The sequence below is a fragment of the Spea bombifrons genome, chromosome 8 (genome assembly GCF_027358695.1).
Source record: "Spea bombifrons isolate aSpeBom1 chromosome 8, aSpeBom1.2.pri, whole genome shotgun sequence".
Taxonomy (NCBI): domain Eukaryota; kingdom Metazoa; phylum Chordata; class Amphibia; order Anura; family Pelobatidae; genus Spea; species Spea bombifrons.
Window position 1 is genome coordinate 46,252,208 of NC_071094.1, and position 15,943 is coordinate 46,268,150.

General features: G+C 55.4%; 1 protein-coding gene across 2 annotated transcripts; it reads right to left on the minus strand.

Moving 5' to 3' along the window:
• Nucleotides 1-1,329: 1,329 nt before the first annotated feature.
• PSMD8 (proteasome 26S subunit, non-ATPase 8) lies at nt 1,330-4,154 on the minus strand. Of its 2 annotated transcripts, none has more exons than XM_053472631.1 (7): nt 3,968-4,154; nt 3,406-3,478; nt 3,086-3,188; nt 2,482-2,647; nt 2,295-2,392; nt 2,066-2,180; nt 1,330-1,818 (listed from the first exon to the last, which is right to left on the minus strand). In XM_053472631.1, exons 1-7 carry the CDS (start codon nt 4,094-4,096, stop codon nt 1,681-1,683), a joined length of 822 nt encoding a protein of 273 aa, XP_053328606.1. In that variant the 5' UTR covers nt 4,097-4,154; the 3' UTR covers nt 1,330-1,680. The 2 variants fall into 2 exon arrangements, with proteins under 2 accessions (XP_053328606.1, XP_053328605.1); XM_053472630.1 differs by having other exon boundaries at nt 2,066-2,177; nt 2,292-2,392; nt 3,968-4,152.
• Nucleotides 4,155-15,943: the final 11,789 nt, after the last annotated feature.

The window sequence follows — 15,943 nt, forward strand, 5'->3', positions numbered from 1 at the left end:
GTTATATTACTGTATACAGTGCTGGGGGGTTATATTACTGTATACAGTGCTAGGGGGTTATATTACTGTATACAGCGCTGGGGGTTATATTACTGTATACAGCGCTGGGGGGTTATATTACTGTATACAGCGCTGGGGGTTATATTACTGTATACAGCGCTGGGGGTTATATTACTGTATACAGCGCTGGGGGTTATATTACTGTATACAGCGCTGGGGGTTATATTACTGTATACAGCGCTGGGGGTTATATTACTGTATACAGCGCTGGGGGGGTTATATTACTGTATACAGAGCTGGGGGGTTATATTACTGTATACAGCGCTGGGGGTTATTACTGTATACAGCGCTGGGGTGTTATATTACTGTATACAGCGCTGGGGGGTTATATTACTGTATACAGCGCTGGGGGGTTATATTACTGTATACAGCGCTGGGGGTTATATTACTGTATACAGCGCTGGGGGGTTATATTACTGTATACAGCGCTGGGGGGTTATATTACTGTATACAGCGCTGAATGCCCGGCCTGTTTGTGGCCCCCGAGGATCGTTTGTGAAGCCGGGTATTTGGGAATACGGCGGAATAGGATGCGGCGGGGGCCCCCCGAGGGCCGGGGTAGCTGCTCAGAAGGGCCGCAGGGTCAGGTGCGGCTTTACAGGCAGCTGGACTCACCGCGTTCTTGTTACTTTTTGCAGGTTCTCAGTAGCCGAGAACAAGCTGACGGAGCCCATCTGGGTCACCACCCTGAAAGTGGCGTCCGCGCTGGCCCTGGCCACCAAGCCGCTGCTGGATCAGCACGAGGCCACGGAGCGGAGCCGTCACGAACGCAAAGAATAAAAGCCATTAAGCGAGCGAGCGCCTCGTCGTTCTTGTGTCCCGACCAGGCAAACCCCTGCGGCGCTGTAACGCTTACGCCTCGGCGGTCTCCCAGCAGAGTGAAGCGTAGGGGGTCCTCGCTGACGGACAGGCGCCGGCTCTGACCTATACTTTGTGTCACCCGATAGGACGATAGACGTCGGCTAGTGTAGATTTTGGGGTAAATTCTCAGCATTTCGTGTCCACGTTTCCAGCGCTCCCGGACCCCCCCGTATATTATTATTTTGGGGCGTCTGTATCTCGCCCGATGTATAGATCAAGAGATGTCAGAGCAGGTCGCGTGTTAGACTCCCTATAATGCAGCATGTACCAATCACAGGCCGTCCCGGGCCACGCCCCTTCCCACAAATTGCTTACAGAAACGAGCAGAATCTAGAACGTTCCTGAAACCCGAGAGAACCCAAAGATAAGAAATGCGGCCGACGCCATGACGACCACAAACGCCACACCTTGAGATACTCCGTTTATTATACGCGTGATACAACCTCTGCATGCGCCGTGGGACCCGCGCAGTGCCGTAGTCACCGGGTCCATGACATCATCACACGCGCAACCCGCACCCCGAATACCCCAGCGTGTCGCCCCCCCCCCCGAGGGGGCTGGCTGGGCTCCTGCGTACGATCCGGTGACGCGAGGCCAAAGAATCCTTTCCACTCCTCAGGAGCGGCCTCGTGCCTGCGCAAGCCCACAAAGCCACGGCGCGTAATATTATACAAAAACCCCACAAATAACATAAAAAAGCCGACACGGGCAGAAAGTCCAGGAGAGCCGAGGAGGAGAGCGCGGGGGCCGCGGCTGGCGCTAGACGATCATCTCCAGCTGGCGGGCATACTCGATGACCTGTTTGGCTAGTTCCGTGGACGGTATCGTGGCCTCCTCCGGGTTGTGCTGTTGGCTGCTGAAACTGTAGTAGTTGTTGGGGCTCAGGACCCAGCCTCGCTGCAAAGACAAGAGGGGGGCATTTATTATCCGGCGGGAATACTGGGGGGGCTGCCACGGGCAACAGAGACCACCGCGTTTCTACGGCTCCAGGAAACCGCTTACCCCACGCTCACCGAGAATAATCTGCCCCGGGGACCACACACGATGTGTGCATGCGCTGGGAATAACCTGCCCTGGGAAGCTAGCAGGTGGCCCCTAGGATCGGCCCCCGGGGGGGGTTGGGAGAGAATAATTGGGTACGAACCTTCTTGGCGTAATCCGTCATCTTCTTGGGGGTGTTGAAGAAGAGCATCCTCGTGGCCTCGTTAAACAGGATCTTCTCATACGCCTTCTCGATGCATCCCGCGATCTCATCCCTGCCACGAGACACGGCGGCACGTAAAACACACGCGTGGGCAACGGCACGCACGGCAAGAGCAGTCAACTAACGGAGCGTCCTCCCGGCAGAGGCGGGGAGACCCGGAACTCACCGTATGGTGTCCAGCAGAATGTCGATGAAGAAGGTGTAGCTCTCCGCCGGGATGTTCCCCTTGGCCAGGAACACCTTGTTATAACTTCCCTCCATCAGGTACTGAAAGCAGAGGAGAGCCAAGGTGAGCGGGGGCCGCGAGGGCCGACGGGCTCTACAACTCCCATCACCGCCAGCCCAACACCAAATACCTGCTCGAGGGACACGGGGTGCTTGATGTAGACGTTGGCCTGGATCTCCTTGGCCGGAAGCCTCTCCAGCTCGGTGTGGAACTCGGCCACGCGGTTCTGGGACAGGAGGAAGAGGAGGTTGAGGCCGAGGAGCTGGTGTTTATAGGCCGATTCCGGGAGCTCCTCCCTGCGGCAAAGGGGGGGGAAAAAACGTTACAGCAGGAAGGGCCCTGGCCCCTGGGGGCCACGGACGGGGCATGAAAACAGAGCCCCCCCCCCCAAAACATAAATAAATTAGGAAACCTTGAAAGGAATGGAAATAAAGGGACGCTCCGGCCGTCCGGCCTCTGTGAGCCACGCGGCCCTTTAAACTGCCGTCCAAACACATGGGGGGGGCTCTGCAGAATCCCCCCTCACGCGCAGTTCCCTGCCCCGCGGATAGCTGCCCTACCGGCTGAACACATCTCCGGCCCTGGCTTTGGGGGGAGCGCTGCAGGTTGGGGGTCTCACTTTCCTGCAGCCTCTTCACTTTAACTCCGCGTCTATTAAATTCCTTCAGCCTCAATAACCCCCCAAAACACGGGCCGCCTCCCCCTGTGCTCCCATCCCTGTACCAAGCACTCACTTGTAGTCAAAGTAGTAGCATTTGAGCTGCGCCATGTATCTCTCGAAGGACGGGATGTCTTTCTTCAGGATCGCCCACTGGGCGCCGATCTCCAGGATGTCCCCTGCAAACGGACCGCGTTAAATCTGCAGCCCCACCGCCGTGGCACTCGCCACCCCACCCCCTGACCCGTACATAATAACATCACTTAACAGGGAGCCAATAGGCTGTCGCCACAGAAGCTAAATATATATATATGGGCTTTATTTGCTTAACATGCTAGAGAGCGTGGAACAGCCTCCCAGCAGAGGTGGTAGAGATCATTGCTGCGAGATACTCACGCGCTAGTACGAGCTGCTGCTTCGTCAGTTTGGCATCAGTTGTGGGTAAAAAGTTCTGCTCCAGGAGAGCGAGCTGGAAGAAGGGGGCAAAAAGTCAGTATTTACCCTCCGCAACCTCCAGGAGTTCGTACCCCACCCCCGTACTGCCCCAGGAGGCGACGTTTCACGTTAATAATATAGAAATCAGGTTTTAAGGGGTATTTATAGATTTCTTGGGCTGTCGGGGCAGTTGTCAGAGGCCCCTATGAGGGGCATTAATTGGCCACAAGTGCCCCGGGGCAGAACAGGGCATTAAAGTGAAATCCGTTCTCTAGGTGACGCCGACCCTCTGCCAGCCCCGTAATCTGCCCCCAGCTTTTACCTCATTTGCTCCCTGCCCCCACTATGCTTACCCCCTAATATATTAATGCCCCAGCCTGGCAGGTGCCTGTTGCTGATCTGTCAATCACGCGTTTAACACTTTATCCGCTGCCTCCTTACTTCTGGGGGCTTGTCAATCAATGTTATTACCCCCTCCCCCAGTGTGTTTATTACCCCTCATACCCTCCCCGGTCTCTCTCACCTTCAGCTTGCCCAGCACGTCCCCGCACTTGCCCAGGTTGGGGCTCTTCTTGCCCCACTCGGTCCTCAGTTGCTCGTACATGGCGGCCGCCTGCCGCAGCCCCGCAGTCTCCGCTCCGCTCAACGCCATCAGCAGCACAACCAGTACAATGAATCGGCAGGAGCGCGACAGCTACGCTTTACGGCCGGAACTGACGGCAGCCGCTCCGGGCACAGAGCCGCCATGTCAAGGCAGGGCAGCCGCCATGTCAAGGCAGGGCAGCCGCCATGTCAAGGCAGGGCAGCCGCCATGTCAAGGCAGGGCAGCCGCCATGTCAAGGCAGGGCAGCCGCCATGTCAAGGCAGGGCAGCCGCCATGTCAAGGCAGGGCAGCCGCCATGTCAAGGCAGGGCAGCCGCCATGTCAAGGCAGGGCAAATGCAGCTGCCCCAGCAAGGCGTTCATTCCCTCCTCAAATATGGCGGGCGGCTGAGTTCCGCGCTTGCGCAAAGCCTGGCGCCGGATTTAAATATCCTTTCTATGGAGTGGCAGAGAAACTGAGAAACTACCCCAACTACCGGAAATTCAATGGAGGGAGGGGGCAGATGGGGCAAACAACCACCCTCCGGTAAAGAGACTCCAGAGAAATTAACCCTGGGAAATAACATGTAGGGGCATTATTATTATTACCCTAATACTCCCCCCTGTATGGAATCTCCCCTTTACCCGGAAATGTCGATTAATTGTTTTTTGGGGTGAAGGGGGCGGTGCTGTGACGTGCGGCCGTTACCCCGGCAACAGCTCCAAGCTGTCAGGTTTTCGGCGGCAGCCACGTTGAGCGAGAGAATATGAGGGGAAAAAGGGTAAATAAGGATTAGTGAAATAAGAATTACTGCCTGTTGCAAATTATATTTTATATACTACTTGTTATGTGTCCTGTCTACCCATTGTACAGCGCTACGGAATATGATAGCGCTATATAAAACAATAACTAATAATATTGGAGGATGTTCTGGAGAGGGTGGTAGATAAGTGGAACAGCCTCCCAGCAGAGGTGGTAGAGGGTAATACAGTGAGGGGATTATACATGCATGGGATAGACATACGGCTCCTGAATCTAAGACCAGAGACTGATTAAGGTTTGAGAAACGGACGACTAGACGGGGGCCGGATGGGGCCGATCAGGGGTCTTTGGGTTTCTAGGTCTGTGCAGCGCTGGGTATTGGGGGGGGCAGGCTGTGTGTGCGCAGCGCTGGGTATACGGGGGGGTGCGCTGTGTGTGCGCAGTGCCGGGTATACGGGGGGGTGCGCTGTGTGTGCGCAGCGCTGGGTATACGGGGGGGGTGCGCAGTGCTGGGTATACAGGGGGATGCGCTGTGTGTGCGCAGCGCCGGTTATACAGGGGGTGTGCTGTGTGTGCGCAGCGCCGGTTATACAGGGGGTGTGCTGTGTGCGCGCAGCGCTGGGTATACGGGGGGGGGGCGCTGTGTGTGCGCAGCGCTGGGTATACGGGGGGGGCGCTGTGTGTGCGCAGCGCTGGGTATACGGGGGGGGGCGCTGCGTGTGCGCAGCGCTGGGTATACGGGGGGGGCGCTGTGTGTGCGCAGCGCTGGGTATACGGGGGGGGCGCTGTGTGTGCGCAGCGCTGGGTATACGGGGGGGGCGCTGTGTGTGCGCAGCGCTGGGTATACGGGGGGGCGCTGTGTGTGCGCAGCGCTGGGTATACGGGGGGGGGTGCGCTGTGTGTGCGCAGCGCTGGGTATACGGGGGGGGCTGTGTGTGCGCAGCGCTGGGTATACCGCAGGCAGTGGACGCCCCGTGCTGTGGCTTTGAGGGGGGGGCGCAGTCTGTATCCAATTGCTGCACTAAACGCTCCAGTATGGCCCCTGGAAAAGGCAATTAGTGTTAATGCCCCTCGTTAGGGTAATAATTCCCTCCATAAAGATCAAGGGAGACCCCCCCCAGGCTTGTGGATTAACCCTTTAGCTGCCTGTCACTGGGATGCCAGTGGTTCTAGGTTTGTTTTTTAAATTCAGCCACAGATTGTGAGCTCCTGTGGCACAGAGTGATGGGAGTGTCTGGCCGGCGTAGCCACAGGAGGCTGAGGGTCTGAGAGCGCTGGTTGGATCTCCCTGTGCCGGCCGTACCCCGGGCTGCAGCACTTGCCCCCCAGTGGGGTATTTGGGGACACATTACCCCCCCCCGCGATACAAACCCAGAAACCCAAATAATGAAGCGCAGCCCGATGCGTCCCGATATCCAGATGCATGATGGGAGTCAGACCCGGTGCTGAGCAGAGCGCGGCAGGCCAAGGGTTAAAAGACAAAGAGGCTATTTTTACTAATTGTCCCCAAAAGGGTTCCCAGGTTACTATTTATAGCCTGAAATTAACCTCCCACCTTCCATTTTGGGAACAATTTGGCCAAATTGAGCTGAATTACAGCAAAAAACCTACCTCATTAAAGGGGGGGAGTGGGGGGGTCTGCTTGTGATGTTCTTTTTGCTGATGACCCGAGGCCACAGGTGTGTGTGCGGCGTGCGGGTCCCCCCCCCCCCGGGCAGAGTGCGGCGTGCGGGTCCCCCCCCCGGGCAGAGTGCGGCGTGCGGGTCCCCCCCCCTCCCCGGGCAGAGTGTGGCGTGCGAGTCCCCCCCTCCCGGGCAGAGTGCGGCGTGCGGGTCCCCCCCGGGCAGAGTGTGTGGAGTGCGGCGTGCGGGTCCCCCCCCTCCCCGGGCAGAGTGCGGCGTGCGGGTCCCCCCCCCGGGCAGAGTGTGTGGAGTGCGGAGTGCGGCGTGCGGGCCCCCCCCCCTCCCCGGGCAGAGTGCGGCGTGCGGGTCCCCCCCGGGCAGAGTGTGTGGAGTGCGGCGTGCGGGTCCCCCCCCTCCCCGGGCAGAGTGCGGCGTGCGGGTCCCCCCCCCCGGGCAGAGTGTGTGGAGTGCGGCTCTCTCCCCGCCCCCCGCGCTCCAACCGCCGCTTCTCCTGCATTCTAATCCCGCACGTTGTAAAACAAGCAGGATTATGCATAAAAATGGATTCTGGTGCCTAGAAATTTCTCTTTCATAAAAAAATTTGTGATATTTTTCCGTTCCTCTGGACTCTGTCGGCAGATTTCGCTCCGGACGCTTTTCATAAAAAAACCCCGAAACGATCGGATTTTATCCAAAAATTCTTGATGTTTTTCCCCATTTTTTATGGCGGTTGAGCAGTTCCAGTCCTGGCCAGCAGGTGTCAGCAGCCACCCACAGTTTATCAGTCAGAGCGCACCCTGTCCCACAGAGCTTACACTCTAACCTCCTTCCTATAAAGGATACGTGCCCTAAAATTACACATTTATTAGAAAAAGATTCCCGTCCATCCGGCCCTCCCTGTCGTCCAAAACATCAAACTTTTCAGAGTTTTTTTTACTTTTACATTTTACATTTTAGCTGCAAAATCTCCAGAGTTCCGGAATTTGGAGAGAATTTGGAGCAAAAAGCGGCCAGGAATCAGATTCCCAACTAGTAACAAAAATAGACTGAAATCCCCAAAATCCGCTTGCCCGCTGTGACCTGAGACTCCGCGTCCAGCGACCGGCAGCGTTTATGTTTTGCCGGTGACCCGGCTGACCGCGTTTTCTCATGCGCTGGGAGCCGGTGATTAATCGAATGTGCTGGCATTTCCACCTGCTCAATAAACAGTATTATTTCCATCAGGCCCCGCCCCCGAGGAGCGTCGTGCCCGCCGGTGTGGCAACAGCCTGGGGGGGGGCAATTCCAGCCCCGCAATGAAGCAGCCCAAAGCACAATGCGCCAGCCAGTCTTACCAAAAACACATAAAGGGAGCACAGAAAGGATTCAGGTAAGGGGTATGTTCATCCAGAAGCCCTCCTTACTCCCCCTGCTGGCTTTATGTGGGGGTGGCCCAAAATCTTTATATTAGAGCAGCTTAGGGGCAATTGCTCCCTGCCCCCCCCTGCCAGCCCTCCCCCGGGCTTTACCTGGTCAGGAATACGGGCGTGAAGCACTTTATATGTACAGAGGGTAGAGTTTCCTCGCCCCGAGATTTGGGGTCACCGCGGAGATGTCCCGTCTCCGGTGGGGATATTCGGGGGGCTCCATGGCTGTTTTGTTAGAGAATTTATTAAGCTGGGACGATTGGCGTCAGAAACCAGTATTCCCAGTATTCCCAGTATTCCCAGCATTCCCAGTATTCCCAGCATTCCCAGTATTCCCAGTATTCCCAGCATTCCCAGTAAGCTGCGGCCCTCTAAATTCATTTAAAAAAAGGTGCATTTTTGGAAACAAAAACCCAGCAGATGCTTCCTTACTGGAGACCGAAACTGATCATTTCTGGACGTCTCCAAGGAGAGAAGACCCCCGAGATCCCCCCGGATTCCGTGGTAAATGACACGCCATTGTTTGGGGCATTGTTCGGGGGCTTGGGGTAACTTTGGGTTTGTATGGATGGTCCCCACGGGAAGACATGGCTGACAATAGCGCCCCGGCCGAGGCATTGCTGTCACTCGCCATTGAATTGGGTCCACGGGATGGAGAATAGTCCTCTCCCCGGGGTCCGGCCGCCGGGGCCGCCAGCCTGCGCAGGTGCCGCTCTCTTTGGGATGAAGCATCTCAGGAATGTGTGAGGAGATCTCCCGGGGGGGTAGAAAGTGACAGAGGGGCTGAAAGAGACGCGTCTCACGTACATTCCTGGAGGACAATCCTTTTCATGTCAGGGAGCATCTGGGATAGAACGGGAGGGCCGGAGACTCCGGGGGGCTCCAAGGGGCCAAAACTCCCCCGCTTTAAGAGAAAAATCTGCCTTTTTAACCCCAAATCCCCAACATATGTCCAGGGCTGGGGGGTCTGCGTCTGCGCATGGTGGGGATGGATCAGGGTGTCTGGCGGGGGGGTCTGGGAATATTGGGGTCTTGAGGTGAATGGGGACAGAGTCTCTCAAAGCTGAAACAGCCAATCATGAAGAGGATGTCGGGGGGGGGGGCATTTAATAATAAACTGCCGGTTAATTTGAGCTGCAGAACAAAATATCATTTTTTTGTGGGGTTATAAACCTGTTACCCCCTCTGCCTGGGCTTCCCTGCCCCTCTATTTCCATTGCCACCTGTATACGGGGTCTGTGTATGGGGGGGACCCTCGCCGCCTGTATATGGGGTCTGTGTATGGAGGGACCCTCGCCGCCTGTATATGGGGTCTGTGTATGGAGGGACCCTCGCCGCCTGTATAGGGGGTCTGTGTATGGGGGGGACCCTCGCCGCCTGTATAGGGGGTCTGTGTATGGGGGGGACCCTCGCCGCCTGTATAGGGGGTCTGTGTATGGGGGGGACCCTCGCCGCCTGTATAGGGGGTCTGTGTATGGGGGGGACCCTTGCCGCCTGTATAGGGGGTCTGTGTATGGAGGGACCCTCGCCGCCTGTATATGGGGTCTGTGTATGGAGGGACCCTCGCCGCCTGTATATGGGGTCTGTGTATGGAGGGACCCTCGCCGCCTGTATATGGGGTCTGTGTATGGGGGGGACCCTCGCCGCCTGTATACAGGGTCTTCCCACACACCATGGCGTTCTGCCGAGCACCCCTCCCCCGTCGCCCCCCATTGTCCTGATGCTGACAGGTGTATAATTACATGATCGATGTGTTTTCATTACCCTCCAATTGAACTGCCCCTCGTTCTGCTCCACCCCCTTTGGAGTGATTGGCAGCCCCCTCGCCGCACGCCCTGACCCCACGCCGGCTCCCCCCAAACCCTGAGCTGAGGATGGCAGCTTCCCAGCCCCCTCCATCTGCCAAAAATGGGGGGCAAACATTGCCACCTGTTAACCTTTTCACTCCTGCTACAAATGGCGGTCTCATCAGATAAAGACACGGCGTCGGGATCTGCGCTCAATGCACAGAATTTATAACGAGCCCCCCGGACCCCCGGGGCAATAACCGCGTCCGGGACGCATTCATAATGAAGCGGATGGAGCCCACGAGAAAGTGGCGTCTGATACCCATTGGGCCAACAGATAAAAACACAATAAATAATAATAATTCTAAGCTCTCAGGGCCTCTGAGGTCTCTTCTTCAGATGGATGACAGGGGGGATCCTTTCCCACCGGAGCTTACAATCTACAGAAGAAGCGAGACCAGAAATGCTGGGAATTCAGCTTAAAACGTGGTCTGATTATCGCTGCGGCCGTCGGGACCCCCGATGCGACTTCGCATTCGACTTCCTTTTGTTCCTCTCCTGAGCAGCCGCCCAGAAGGGCCGGTCTGACACCAGCGGCCATGCGCAGGGCCCGCCACACAGCCGTGACCCTGGTCCATTAGCCGTTGCATGCATCACACGTGTCCTCCGCTCGGCCCTCGGACTCCACTCCCCTGAGCGGCGTAAATCTATCGGCCCGCCGGGGAACGGGCAGAGCGGGGGTCCGTAAATACGTCGGCAGCCGGGAGTTTTTGGTTAATTAAATTGGGGACACGTCCAGCGACCGTGCGGCATTAACTCTTTCTGTGCCAAGCAGCGCGTCACCCTATACTTAACTCTTGGCTAGCTGGGGAGGCAGTTATGGTTTCCTAGCATTTAGCAGCAGATAGTGTAATGCGCGGCTGCGGGATGTGCAGTTGAGGGATGCAGGGTCGCGCGGTTGAGGGGATGCGGGATGCGTGGCTGTGGGATGGAGGGATGTGCAGTTGAGGGATGCGGGGTTGCAGGGTTGCCCAGTTGCAGGGTTGCGGGTTGCCCGGTTGCGGGTTGCGGGTTGCAGGGTTGTGGGGTGCAGGGTTGCGGGTTGCCCGGTTGCAGGGTTGTGAGGTGCAGGGTTGTGGGTTGCCCGGTTGCAGAGTTGCAGGGTTGCACGGTTGCGGGTTGCAGGGTTGTGGGTTGCAGGGTTGCGGGTTGCAGGGTTGTGAGGTGCAGGGTTGTGGGTTGCAGGGTTGCACGGTTGCACGGTTGCGGGTTGCAGGGTTGCCCGGTTGCAGGGTTGTGAGGTGCAGGGTTGCGGGTTGCAAGGTTGCGAGGTGCAGGGTTGCGGGTTGCAGGGTTGTGGGTTGCCGGGTTGCCCGGTTGCAGAGTTGCAGGGTTGCGGGTTGCAGGGTTGCCCGGTTGCGGGTTGCAGGGTTGTGAGGTGCAGGGTTGCCCGGTTGCGGGTTGCAGGGTTGTGAGGTGCAGGGTTGCGGGTTGCAGGGTTGTGGGTTGCGGGTTGCAGGGTTGCGAGGTGCAGGGTTGCGAGGTGCAGGGTTGCGAGGTGCAGGGTTGCGAGGTGCAGGGTTGTGAGGTGCAGGGTTGCGGGTTGCAGGGTTGTGGGTTGTGAGGTGCAGGGTTGTGAGGTGCAGGGTTGCAGGGTTGCGGGTTGCGGGTTGCAGGGTTGTGAGGTGCAGGGTTGTGGGTTGCAGGGTTGCACGGTTGCGGGTTGCAGGGTTGCGGGTTGCAGGGTTGCCCGGTTGCAGGGTTGTGAGGTGCAGGGTTGCGGGTTGCAAGGTTGTGAGGTGCAGGGTTGCGAGGTGCAGGGTTGCGGGTTGCAGGGTTGTGGGTTGCCGGGTTGCCCGGTTGCAGAGTTGCAGGGTTGCGGGTTGCAGGGTTGCCCGGTTGCGGGTTGCAGGGTTGTGAGGTGCAGGGTTGCCCGGTTGCGGGTTGCAGGGTTGTGAGGTGCAGGGTTGCCCGGTTGCGGGTTGCAGGGTTGCGGGTTGCAGGGTTGTGGGTTGCAGGGTTGCGGGTTGCAGGGTTGCGAGGTGCAGGGTTGCGAGGTGCAGGGTTGTGAGGTGCAGGGTTGCGGGTTGCAGGGTTGTGGGTTGCGAGGTGCAGGGTTGTGAGGTGCAGGGTTGCGGGTTGCAGGGTTGTGGGTTGCGAGGTGCAGGGTTGTGAGGTGCAGGGTTGCAGGGTTGTGGGTTGCAGGGTTGCAGGGTTGCCCGGTTGCAGAGTTGCAGGGTTGCGGGTTGCGGGATGCGATGAACGCGGCCGGCCGTCTCTAGGAAGCGTTTAGCGATTTGTATAAAAACTGCCGCTGGGTTTTAGAAAATAAATGATATTAAAGTCCGTTTAGCGCTTATATCATCATTAACCCCTTCACTGCCAGTCTAGATTCGCTCTGTTCCATTCATGCTGTGTATATTTAGCACTGAACCCATATATATCGTATAATGTATAGTGAATGTATACGGGAAGGGGGTCTCTTTCCTGGGTCCAGTGAATGCAACTCATAGATTGTCAGCTCCTGGGGGCAGAAAGTCTCCTAATACTAGTAGGGTATAAAACCATTTATAGTCTTCTAACGTTTGATTGTCAGCTCTTTTGGCAAGGATGGGTCACTGTAATAACATGGAACCATCTCCTCGGTACATGGGCTTTGATGATATCATTAGAGTGTCAGCTCTTTGGTACAGGGCTCCCTTTATATCATGATATGATTCCCTGGTCCCGGCAGCCTGTGCAGCACATGGTGGGGGGCAGGAGGGTGAGCGGTGGGGGGCAGGAGGGTGAGCGGTGGGGGCAGGAGGGTGAGCGGTGGGGGGCAGGAGGGTGAGCGGTGGGGGCAGGAGGGTGAGCGGTGGGGGCAGGGAGCAGCTGGGAGGGCTGGAGAGGGGTGAGTGGCAACTGTCAGCGGATGATTAATGTCTTTATTATGAGGGCCATTCCTCGGCTCCATCCATCAAATTCCTGACAGCCGGACCCCGCCAGCCGCACGCCGCCTCATAATGGCCGAGCCCGGGGGCCCTGCGTGGTCACAGAGGACTGGGGGTCAATATGGGGGGCTGAGGAAAGACGGGGGTCACAAGGAGGCCGCCGGGGGCCAGGCTGCCACCTGCTGTAACTGAGGAGCAAGGAGGCAGATAACGCCCCTGATGCCCCCAACGCCCGTCCTCACCCGCATTTATTTTTATGCCATTGACCCCCTCCAAACATAAACCCTTCAATAGCCACAGACCCCATCGCAGTGACCCACTCACTTGCCACCACCACATGGCTCTGACAGTCGTTATGGCAACCGTGACTTGTCAGGAGGTGAAGATATTCTGAATGAAGTCACCTGTATTCAAGCAGGGATTCCGTCTGTGATATAGCAGGGAGAAAAGCACCAATCGGGATGCTCAGATGTGTTAACCCTTTGTTGGACATTCACCTGCCCACGTCTCGCCCCGCCAGACGCCTCCATTACTGGCCCAGACTCCCTGTATTGGATTAGCGGGGATCTGGTTTTATCTCCGTCCAGAATCCGGGGCCTGAAAGCAGATGTTTGGGTTTTTTTTAAAGTTAATTTAATTTTTAAATCGTGATTATCGTCAGTCCGCCTAGGGCCACCTTAATGCGCGTCTGCAAGATCCAGGTGTTAACTCTTTGCTGGACAGAAGCACGATAGCGATATTATTATTATTATTATATACAGGAGGCGAAATGAATAATAATAGTAATAAAATAATAAAAGACTCGTATATATTATTATATATTATATCCCATATCCCATCTGGGTACCTCTTCCTGATTGGCTGATTAGTTTGGCTGTATTTATTTATTTATTTTTTACAGTGTTTTATAACTGGTGGAGGACTCAGTGGGGGGGGGGCAAACCGCTCCCGACACGAAGAGCTCAAGAGCAGCAAAGACTAAAATCCGAAAACCTTTTTAACGGGGAAGTCGTTTAACAAAACCGCCGCCGCTCGGTAATTGTTTTCAAGATGTTTGGTTTACAAGCGAAGGGGCTGTTTTTCCTCGAGGTGGGAGATCGGTGGCAGAATGTGGCAGAGTTGTGGATATGAGATGTTGGATGCGGCAGAGTTGTGGATATGAGATGTTGGATGGGGCAGAGTTGTGGATATGAGATGTTGGATGCGGCAGAGTTGTGGATATGAGATGTTGGATGTGGCAGAGTTGTGGATATGAGATGTTGGATGTGGCAGAGTTGTGGATATGAGATGTTGGATGCGGCAGAGTTGTGGATATGAGATGTTGGATGCGGCAGAGTTGTGGATATGAGATGTTGGATGCGGCAGAGTTGTGGATGAGATGTTGGATGCGGCAGAGTTGTGGATATGAGATGTTGGATGCGGCAGAGTTGTGGATATGAGATGTTGGATGGGGCAGAGTTGTGGATATGAGATGTTGGATGTGGCAGAGTTGTGGATATGAGATGTTGGATGCGGCAGAGTTGTGGATATGAGATGTTGGATGTGGCAGAGTTGTGGATATGAGATGTTGGATGTGGCAGAGTTGTGGATATGAGATGTTGGATGTGGCAGAGTTGTGGATATGAGATGTTGGATGCGGCAGAGTTGTGGATATGAGATGTTGGATGTGGCAGAGTTGTGGATATGAGATGTTGGATGCGGCAGAGTTGTGGATATGAGATGTTGGATGCGGCAGAGTTGTGGATATGAGATGTTGGATGTGGCAGAGTTGTGGATATGAGGTGTTGGATGTGGCAGAGTTGTGGATATGAGATGTTGGATGTGGCAGAGTTGTGGATATGAGATGTTGGATGCGGCAGAGTTGTGGATATGAGATGTTAGATGTGGCAGAGTTGTGGATATGAGATGTTGGATGCGGCAGAGTTGTGGATATGAGATGTTGGATGGGGCAGAGTTGTGGATATGAGATGTTGGATGCGGCAGAGTTGTGGATATGAGATGTTGGATGCGGCAGAGTTGTGGATGAGATGTTGGATGTGGCAGAGTTGTGGATATGAGATGTTGGATGTGGCAGAGTTGTGGATATGAGATGTTGGATGTGGCAGAGTTGTGGATATGAGATGTTGGATGGGGCAGAGTTGTGGATGAGATGTTGGATGCGGCAGAGTTGTGGATATGAGATGTTGGATGGGGCAGAGTTGTGGATATGAGATGTTGGATGCGGCAGAGTTGTGGATATGAGATGTTGGATGCGGCAGAGTTGTGGATATGAGATGTTGGATGTGGCAGAGTTGTGGATGAGATGTTGGATGCGGCAGAGTTGCGGATATGAGATGCTGGATGCGGCAGAGTTGTGGATATGAGATGTTGGATGCGGCAGAGTTGTGGATATGAGATGTTGGATGCGGCAGAGTTGTGGATATGAGATGTTGGATGCGGCAGAGTTGTGGATATGAGATGTTGGATGCGGCAGAGTTGTGGATATGAGATGTTGGATGTGGCAGAGTTGTGGATATGAGATGTTGGATGTGGCAGAGTTGTGGATATGAGATGTTGGATGTGGCAGAGTTGTGGATATGAGATGTTAGATGTGGCAGAGTTGTGGATGAGATGTTGGATGTGGCAGAGTTGTGGATATGAGATGTTGGATGTGGCAGAGTTGTGGATATGAGATGTTGGATGCGGCAGAGTTGTGGATATGAGATGTTGGATGCGGCAGAGTTGTGGATGAGATGTTGGATGCGGCAGAGTTGTGGATATGAGATGTTGGATGGGGCAGAGTTGTGGATATGAGATGTTGGATGTGGCAGAGTTGTGGATATGAGATGTTGGATGCGGCAGAGTTGTGGATATGAGATGTTGGATGCGGCAGAGTTGTGGATATGAGATGTTGGATGGGGCAGAGTTGTGGATATGAGATGTTGGATGCGGCAGAGTTGTGGATATGAGATGTTGGATGCGGCAGAGTTGTGGATATGAGATGTTGGATGCGGCAGAGTTGTGGATATGAGATGTTGGATGGGGCAGAGTTGTGGATATGAGATGTTGGATGGGGCAGAGTTGTGGATATGAGATGTTGGATGGGGCAGAGTTGTGGATATGAGATGTTGGATGCGGCAGAGTTGTGGATATGAGATGTTGGATGCGGCAGAGTTGTGGATATGAGATGTTGGATGCGGCAGAGTTGTGGATATGAGATGTTGGATGGGGCAGAGTTGTGGATATGAGATGTTGGATGTGGCAGAGTTGTGGATGAGATGTTGGATGCGGCAGAGTTGTGGATATGAGATGTTGGATGTGGCAGAGTTGTGGATATGAGATGTTGGATGCGGCAGAGTTGTGGATATGAGATGTTGGATGCGGCAGAGTTGTGGATATGAGATGTTGGATGGGGCAGAGTTGTGGAT